General features: G+C 38.4%; 1 protein-coding gene across 48 annotated transcripts in view; it reads left to right on the top strand.

The window, feature by feature from the left end:
• Positions 1–10,321, top strand: part of LOC129565966 (autism susceptibility gene 2 protein-like) — a 253,449-nt gene that overhangs the window by 60,815 nt on the left and 182,313 nt on the right. For all 48 annotated transcript variants that reach the window (XM_055441434.1, XM_055441404.1, XM_055441438.1 and 45 more), the window contains 3 exons: positions 5,285–5,407; positions 6,601–6,636; positions 6,953–6,979. In XM_055441434.1, coding sequence (XP_055297409.1) covers positions 5,285–5,407; positions 6,601–6,636; positions 6,953–6,979 — 186 coding nt within the window. The remainder of the gene's footprint in view (positions 1–5,284; positions 5,408–6,600; positions 6,637–6,952; positions 6,980–10,321) is intronic.

Below are 10,321 nucleotides of genomic sequence, written 5' to 3'. Positions count from 1 at the left end.
ACACACACACACACACACACACACACACACACACACACACACACACATGAATTGCTCCTGCACACACATATTTTCCAGTTAACAACTTGAAAATATCATGCAATAAAAAAAAATTACAGTGTTGCAAAACTCAAGCGCTTTTTTTGCGCCTCACACTTTTCAATGGCTCTTCGAGGAAAAAAATATATCTCGAGCAAAGAAAACAATAAAAATTCAAGGGAGACGAAGAGATAGAAAAACACTTCCTCGGAATAATTTATACTTCTTTGCACCTTAAAATGTGGGTATGAGATGTGGACGAAGAAGGAAGAAAAAGAGCATTGCTTGTGCTGCAGCATAAAAATTCAGCGTGTATCTGAGGGCTGAAAAATGAAATCGAACAAATTTTATTGGATCATTTTGCGTGCCTTCAATATGTTTGCCAAAACACAAACGAAATGGAGAAGAAGAAAAATGCACATAGCTCCTGTTGTCGATTCATATTTTATTTTCTTCGGGGCATTTTCTTCTGCCACGTTTGTATTTTTTTTTTCTCTCAACCACCCCATCGCCTTGCTCACACACCGTCTCGAATTGAAGGTTTCGAATTTTTCCGGTTCAACCGAATCATCGCCATCCATTTCACTGGATCTTTAACTCTATCGCCCATCAATGTGTGTTTGCGAGTTTATTTATTTGATTGGTCTCAAGTGGCATTTGCTACGATGTGTGTGTGTGTGTTTTTTTTTTCTTCTTCTTTGTCGTCGTCGTCGTCATTTTATTTTTCTGCTGCTCTTGTGTTGTTGATTCGGCAAAAGTGCTATTTGGTTATCGAGTTTCGTTTCTATCTCTCTCGACTCTATTAACCAATGAAACTTACACGCAATCATACGATTGCATCTGCTATCATGAAAATAGAAAAAATAAATCCTCGTCGTATGTTTCTTATTCCATCTTTTTCACCGCACTTTGCTCTGTGTCCCGTTCCATTTATGCCATTTTTCCGTCTCTCGTTCATGTTTCATTTGGAATTCGTACAAAAGTTTATCGTATGCGTGCTCAAAGCACAGAAGCTTCGGGAAAGAAAACACACATCACCCATCCAAACAACATTGGAACATATTGGTCAAACAATAAACGACTTTCGAAGATTTGCTTCGATAAGAATAGGAAATCACATCACTTGATATATACGCATTTCTTCTTCGTTGTTGTTTGTTTTTTTTTTCAGTTGAACTACAGAGCAAATGGCGAACGAGAGATTGATATGGAAACGGATAGCAATGCCATTGTTGTGGGTAGCAAAGCATAATCTATTTACGAGTATGTTTGAGAAAAACGGAGAAGATGGAAACGCGGCATTGTTTGTGTTTCGCTTTAGCCCCGAAGCTATTAAATTGAAAAGGAAATAGTCCTGAAAGTCATAAATATTTAGTGGATAGACGGGAGGGTTTCTCGCAATTTGAGGCGATGCCGTCGTTGTCGTCGTTGCCGCCGTCGACGACAACCGACAACAATGACATAAACGACGACATTTTTCGTACTCGAAAAAAACACACTTATCTTTTTTTGATTCCAATATGAATGGGATATGGGATCCATTTTCGATATATGCACGATGATCAAACAGAAAAAAAGGAATATGCTCAATCTCTGATGCACTGTAACCAACACCACTACTACCACCACCACCACCACCATCGATATACTGTGAATTATTGAGTGGAAAAATGTAATTGATCCATAGAAGAAATGTCGTTACGAACGAAAAAAATGCCGTTTCTTTGTGCAAACACACACAATATTGCCCAATTTTGTGCCCAATAATATGGATTCGATTTGTTGGAAAAAAGGTCGTAACAAACGAAATGCACTCATTCGAAAAGCAGCTGGAATGAAAAAAATCGTCATTAATTTGCGTATCAATGGTTTGATTGCGATTTCGTTTCAATTCTATGGAAAGGTATGATTTTGCTCGCTGTAGCGAGCGAGAGAAAAAACAGCGACAGCATACAAAAAAATCAAGTGAGTCAGAGAAAGAGAGAGAGAGGCAGAAAAGCAGTGAACACGTCAAACGCAAATATTTAAACAAATTACACAAGATTTCATACGAATTCGTGCTCGCGTAATGATCCCGGCTAACTGAAAAAAAAACCACGGCAAAAAAGAGCCAACCGAAAAACATTCACACACACACCCCGATTTTATGATCCAATATTCTTTTCGATTGTGCACTGAATACAAAGTGACAATAAATAAAAACCATAAATCCAAGAACGAATAAAACAGAGGACCGAAAAAAAACAACAGATTTTAAAATACTCAGCGAGTGATGCGTATAGACATGATGAACGTGAACGAGCAGAAGGGAAAAAAATGTCATTGTTTATTGATTTTGGGTCGAAACGAAAATGTTCACTCCCTGGATATCATCACAGCCCAACGCAAGAAAAAAACGAAACGGAGTGAAAAAAAGCGCGTTTCCAAACTTGACACAATAAATTAAATTTTCGCATATTGCTCCCGGTATTGCGTTGCGTTCGTTCGTTGGTTCACTTCTTTTTTCCTTGTTTAAAATTCAACGGACAGACGAATTGATATTTGGATATTCTATTTGCGAATTCAAAGCATGTGTTTCACGTGCATCGACATTTTTTTCTCTCTCGTAATTTCGTCTGCGTTCTTTGCCATATTCGGTGCGGAGGGCATTACATTTTTTTCCCTCGCTACCATCGCATTCGCTTGACATGCTTGACATTTTATTTCGGATATTTTTGGCGTTCGGTGCAAAATCAAAATTCCTTTGTCTGGACCGTTGTTGTTTTTCGCCGTTGTTCGGACCACTTTGTCAATTCGCGATCGCATTTCAAGCGTACAACATGCGTCCAAATGCCAATGGCGTAAATACCGGCACCGATGATAATAGCATGTGATGTATGGTGAGAGGGGGGGAGTCCTCATGCCCATATTGCCCATGTAATTCCATTTACAATATTAATTAGTGTTCAATTTCGAATTCGGCAATGATGAATGTACGTGCCATTTTTTCACAATTTTTCCGCGCATTCGCGCGCGTATACACGAAAGCCAATCCAAATGTTGTTTACATTGAATTGCACGCGAATATTTTATTAATGCTTCCATTGTGAATCGATGAACGTGTTGTGATTTCGTGCTTTTTTGCCGCACTCCATTCGATGTGCGTTTTTTTGTCTCTCCATTCGTTTAGCCCGTTCAAAATGAGGCATTTGCTTCATTTAGCACTTACGCGCCATATACCTGTTTCCACCGAACATACACACACATATCTTTTTTGCTTGAAAATGATACATTAATTGCATGAACATTCAATGGCATATTTGTGCAGAACAGACCATTGCATTAGACGAGCCAATGGAAAATGGTATTTTTACTGAATGCCAAAGTTGGATTTAATTTGATAATTTGCAATCGGCCTACAGCAAGCTGCTACGTATTTCATTTGCCTTGTGCTCGATGATACTTGATAAATATTATTCGGTTGCTGTTGCTTGTTTTCTGCATCCTTTTTGATTCAATTTCAGCGAGCACTTCGAATACCATAAGCATATATAGCAATAAATATGGTGGAATGAGTTTTTTTCGTTATCGTTTGACTCTATACGCTGCGTGTTTTTTGTTGTTGCGCGAATGTTCGGCGTAAACATTTTCCATTAGAACAGTGAAAATGATTTTGCTTTATTTGGTTACGATTGTGATTGGTGGCCGTTGGCTATTTGACATCGCAATTTATTGCTTTTACATTTACATGCTCACTCGGTTTTAACTCATTTTTTCCACTGTTTACTGCGCTTTTTTTTCGTCGCCTGAAATCAATAACCGTCACTGGCCTTTTTACACACTGTTCACGAAAGGCGATAAATTTTTATATGATTTCATTTCAGTCAATTCATCGGTGCGTAAAAATAAACGCATATTTTTTGCCGTTGTCTGTACACAAAAAGCCTCCGATTTAATATAATTTACCAGCTCCGAATGGATTCACTGCATTTTAATCTCATTACTGCCACTTCAACCACACTACTCACTCGCGCGACAGATAAACTTTATTAATTTCATTTTTGAAATGCTCAGCACGAGGATGAGAAAGAGAGAGATGCAGAGATGTAGAGTGAAAAAAGTCAATCGATTCCAAACTGAAAAATAACTTTTCAATATTTCCATGAATTTTATTGTGAGCAGCATTTATAAGCTGTTCACCAGGGAGAGATAGAAGCGAGGATTGTAGGTTTCTATCTCGACGCGTCGCGACGCGATTCGCAATTCTTGTATGTGAGAAGGTTTTGCAAGCGTTGTCGTGCATTTAAATTCAATGAGCGACATATATTTCCAATTTTCCACCAAATCCGCCCGGAAACCCATATACATTCAAGCGAGAGAGAGAGAGAGAGAGAGAGAGGGGGGGGAGAGAGAGGGAGAGAGATAAAACGACGGGCGAAAGAAAAAATCGAGAACATTCTAAACTGTAACAAAGTATGAAAAATCTTTGGTGGTCGCATCGCGTTTTGTTCGCTCTACTTTTCCAATTTCTTCATCGTGAATCGATCGAAATTTTATTGGAAAAATAAATTGAAAAATGGTTTTTCTTCGATACTATGCGGTGCAACTTCGCTCGTTTTTTCACTTTTTCCCACACTCTGTGTCTCGTTGAAAAGACTTTTGTTACGAGAGAGATGTTTAAAAATGCAGCTATAGGAAGGAGATAGAGAACGAACGAAATGCCCAAATGGTAGATTCTCGGAAGAAAATGCATTTGGTTTGCCAATCGATCGAGATGTGTGCCATTCGAGAACAAGCTCGTGGGAAGAAGCTCGATGGCAGCAAAAGCAAATTGCACGCAAAGGATAAATAAAAGAGGGGAAAAAGTCCCGACGAATAAGCATGTGATGGGAGAAAAGTTTTTCGAATGCGGTTAAATCGAATTTGACGAAAACATATTATCCGTTCTGCTTGGAAAACTTTTCAATCCTTGTCGATGGTTTCGGGTTGTATTTTTCCTCTCTCTCTTTCTCTTGTTCGATTTTTTTTCCTACGAGTTTGATTTCGATACGTTTGTTTAGTTCAAGGAGTTGCTTTTTTGTGTGTGTGTGTCTGTATACTATGATACTTTAGTGATACTGAAGAATGTTGCCGCCGCCTGTCTTGTATATACATTGTGTTCAGTGCGACAAGTCCCATTGCCGTACACAGCGCACTGCAACCATTTTATCATAACTTCTTTATATATGGATTCATAATAAATTTTGCGTTGCATTTCGATTTTCAGAATTCACTAACAATAGCAAATGATCCGGGTACATCAGATGACAGTGGCAGAGCTTCAGAACGACTGACTACATCATCGGTTGCACCAAGAGATGCTGACAGTTCGAGGGATCGACTTAGTGATGTAAGTATTATATTTCATTGTTCGAGACAAGCGTCTCGTTCGTTTTCATGAGACGAAAATGGGCCCAACAAAGAAGCATCGAATCGTATTGCTCTTCCCAATCGAAGTTTTCCATTCACATACACAGCTTAAGGTGTTATTTCGAAATCGAATAAGATAAAAAGCTACAGCAATATATATACTCTTTCAATCAATTTGTGCAATTCTCGTATCGATCAAAAATGATTTACGTTTTCACTCTTTTTCGAAATGTTCAATGCAATGAAGGAATTATGTTCGCCAATTGCTTTCCATCATCAGCTTTCGACTGTCTGTGTATTTGTGTGAATTGAAAATGTTCTCACATTTAATCCAATTAGTTGAGTGAGCACAAGGATTTGATTTCAAACACTTTGGTTCTCGAGAAAATGGCAAATGTGTGGAAAAGTTTGTGCTATATCTTTTGGTTGCACTCACTAGGTGTAGTTTTATCATTTCCAGAGCAAACAAGAAAACTTTTCGATTTTAAAACTGAATCGAATGCAGCAGTAGCAGCTGGTGGCAGCTTTTCCGTTTTGGTTTACACGTGAGAAGTTTTCAATTTCCAAATGAATTGTGCACAATTCCATTCGTTCTCACTCTCTCTCTATCTCTCTCTGTGTGTGTTTGCTTCCCTTTCTATCGCTCACTCAGCTAATTTGATCAATCACATGCATTTGAGTTTTGGTTCTCCAGTTTTCACATTCATTGAATCGATTCACAAAAGTGGTGCTCATTTGGTTCGGGTAATGGCTTTTCATTTGCCAGGCAAAATGAAACAATAAATGCACCATTAGAATGGAAACAATCGAAGAAAAAGATAAGTTACTGCATAAAAGCACAAACATTTCCGCTTTTGCGCTCCTCATTTGGCACATGCCATTCCACTTGGTTTGTGCAATTTGGCATTGTGAATGTGAATGCAGAGTTGGCAGAGGGTTTGCGCCAGTTAGTTTGTGCAAAATCGCTGAATGCAGCTCTCAATGTAACAAATGGAGTATGCGAATTTCGTACACATTGGGGAAATGCATGCGGTAGTATTAACTGTTTTCGATGTGAAACAAATTAAATAGGAAAAGAAAATCGCAATAAAATTCCAGCAACTTCGACATTTAAAACTGATTATTTTTCATTTTATCTCCCATTTTCCCTTTTCCCGGTGCACACATAAACAGGCAAGCAGTAGATGCAGTTCTGGCAAAGGATATATCGTAAGTATCTTGGAAGTTTTTGAGAAATTGAGATTGTTCCGCAAGAAAATCGCTACTACATTCACCATACGGTTCCTTGTGTTTGTCTATTAAATTGTGCATGTGAAACAATTTTGACTTTATTATCACTTGTGCAATTTAAAAAATGATGATTCTGCGTTGGATGTAAGGCAATAACAAAAATAATTGCCATCATGACATGAACAAATATTCAAAATGACTGAAACAAACACAGGAGAATGCTGGAAATATGTGGCATTTTCGACTCGGCGCTTGCTAAATATTCTTCTAACCGATAAATTTCTTCTATTTGCAGTGTGATAGCGAGGGAGATGATGATAAGGTAAGCATTTTCAATGACCATACCAAACAATATATGTGAAAAATCGATCTCATCAAAGAGTTTCTATTGACCTCGTCCGAAAGTAGTCCGGATTTTATTTCACTTTTGGTCGACTCAAAAATTTTCCATTGCAAATCGAATGAAAATTTGAACAACAACAATAACAAAGAAGCGTTCGTACAAACATTGCCATATTTTATTGCACGAGAAGAATGCGAGTTGCCACTTTGATATCATGTTTCTTCTACTCTCTTTTTTCCTTACACGTAAAGCCATTTTTCCATCTGTCTGCAATAAAAAAAAGAGTTTCGATGGAAAATCACACAAATTTTCGTGCACAAATGCAAACAATATCGATTTGTAATCCGATGCACAGCAACAGCATTTATTTCCAAAAGGGGTCGATAATCATAAAAAAAAACCTCCTCAAAATCCAATCAAGCAGAATCAAAATCCAGTAGACGCATTCCCGAGTCGAGTAAATAAAACAATGCATGCGAGTATGTCAGGCATTCGCAAGTGAGCGAAACGTATAGAATTTATATTGGTCTGGTTTGGTTCGGTTCGGGGTAGTATATTCGTATTCACCACCCATCGATATGGTGTAAGCTGATTTTGTGTGTTTGGTGATGCTGCTGTCGTCGTCACCGCCACCACTGCCACTACCACACACCGAATGCCATGCACTAGATTTAAGTGGAAAAGTTGCTGAAACACACACATACACAATCGAAAATTGGCAATAAAAATAAAAATAAAATTCAGCTCGAGTTCGAGGCGAATATGCGTTGAATTTGCAATGTGTGGCCACACGATAGTGACAATGATTACAACTTACGAGATTGTAAATGTGTCCATTGCATGTGTCTGCTATTGCCATCGACGCGCTTCGGCTCCTGTCTCCGACGAAAACGATGACGATGACGACGACGGAGGAAGGAAATACCAGCAAAACACACAAACCAATGTACACCAAATCGAATTGAATATTGACGAATAAAAAAGTTCCAAATAAATCACTTCGAAGCTGTAACCGAAAATAAAGCGAACGAACGAACGATATAATCGAAGTGAAACAAAAAAAAACTTCCCTAATAGGATAGAAATGGCCAACTGCGTATCAGATCAACAACAACAAACAATCCAGTGTGTGTGTGGAGAGCAAATGGAGAGCGGGAGACCAAATCCAACGAGGCAGAGAAAACAAAATGCGATCGAATGAGGGAAGATGGAATGGCATTGGAAAAATGCTGATACCGTCAATGTTGAAATTACGTAATATAAGAAATCTTCTACCATAAAAATCATGACACTTGAACTTTATGTCATTGTTCTTTATCCATAGCAACGTCATTGTGTCGTTCTCGCTCGAGATCGCATCATTCATTTGTATCGAGAGATGGTTTACCACCATTTCAAATTTTGCTCTCGTTTTTTTCGCTGTTGTTGTTGTTGTCGCTTTTCCTTCTTCGTTCTTTGCAATTCGTGGCTTTCTTTCCTCTGTAAATATCCGTTCGACATCTGCAATACAACACATTTGCCATGATAAAACCCAACAAAATGAAAAACAAAACCGAAAAAAATCGAAAACCATAAAAATCCAGCAAAAAAGAGGGATCCAATACAACGCAGCAACAGCAGAAGCAGAAAAAATGAGCTGGGGGGGGAAAAACGACAATATCCCCTTAGATTGTTATGAGTCGATTTTATTTCATTTCATTTCACCTTCATGACGGCAAATCCATCTTTTCAATATGGATTGCTTAGTTCGGATAATTTCCCGTCTCACTCTCCGCTCCGATCCATTGGATGTGGCCGCACTTAGCGCATATTTGCTACCCAATTCATACAAAATCGATACAAGTATCAGCAACACATTTTCGAATTCGACCCCATAAATAAGTGGTATTAAACGTTGTCGTTATAATAAAAATGTTGTTGCTGCTACTGCTGGGAAATAAATTTCTATGTCAAGTTTTACATAGAGTCGGTCTCATGTTCGAGCATGCATGTAGTGAAGGGTAATTGAGAAGATCATTTTAACGCGTCATCGAACAATTTTCATGACACATGAGCCATCACCAAACAAACATATTCGACCGACCAACCAACCGATCGACCGACCGTTCAATTCATTGTTTAAACATAAAACAACGCATATACTTATCGTTTATCGTGGAGGCAAGGGAGAGAGAGAGAGAGAGAGAGAGAGAGAGAGTAATGGAGACCCAAAGCACCGATATACACACACTACATTTAATACGGAAAACCAATTTGACGTTCAATGGCATTGCGGCCGATGATTACAGGGCTTTGCCGTTGCCAGTCATACTCTCGACATATGATACATTGTACATTGATGTGCGCTCTCCTCTATCGACTCTCACGTGGCGCGCGCTCGTGTCCGCATTCTGTAGATTTTCGAGTGTATAATTTATTCAAGTCAAGCGAAGTAATCGCCCAATATGTTTATCTTATTTGCAATCAAGCCGAACGTACGTCGAACCGAAATTGCATGAACGTACATTCTGGAATAGGATTTGGCGCTCGTGTTCGGTATGCTTTTGTTTTGCTCGGTTGGATTTTGGGTCCGTTGAGACTTGAGAATCAGTTGTGTGCGTTGAAATGTCCTGTCAACGACCTCAAGCGAATCTCAAAATCAAACGTGGCAACTTCAGTTTATTTTTGGAAGATGTTAACGAATGGGAAAATATTACGAAGTTCAAATTATTATTTGGTTTTAAAATTCCCGAAAATCTCACATTTAAAGGTGAAAAGAGAAGTACTAGTCTATTTCAGAACAAGAAAAAAATTGAACACGTACTTCGTTGAGTCGCATTTAAAAACGTTTAATTTATAACTTATGAATTGTAAATGAATAGGAAAAACGAGAAGAAGAAGAGAGACACGATTTATTGACATGATGTTTTTATCAAAATCACAAATTGATTATGGTCTTGGGTTTTCAATGAACCATTTCAGTTTGGATTGAGTGTCATTAATTGATAACGGCTCTCGATTGGCTCTTCACAAAGTGTTCTTGATAAGGAGCGGCTTGTGATAAGAGCCGAATCACTTTCATCCGCTAAGTTCTAGTGCGTAAAACAAGACGTTCTCATTAATTTTAAATCCACGAAATTAAAGCTATTCCAATCGGAAATTAATTTCAATTAATTGAGACAATATCGGCTTTTGTGCGAGCACTTCACATGCAATTAAATCGTAATCGAGTCGTATCCAATTGAAAATCAGCCGACAATGAAAGAAATGAATAAAATCCCGTTTAATCGACGCCAAGTCAGTTGTTGAAGGGGACGGAACGCAAAGCAAAGACAAAAGCAC

The sequence above is a fragment of the Sitodiplosis mosellana genome, unplaced genomic scaffold, assembly GCF_009176505.1.
Source record: "Sitodiplosis mosellana isolate CC-2019 unplaced genomic scaffold, AAFC_SMos_1.0 Smas_scaffold_3, whole genome shotgun sequence".
Lineage (NCBI taxonomy): Eukaryota > Metazoa > Arthropoda > Insecta > Diptera > Cecidomyiidae > Sitodiplosis > Sitodiplosis mosellana.
Note: the sequence above shows the minus strand (reverse complement) of the source record. Positions and strands in the feature narration are given on the sequence as shown.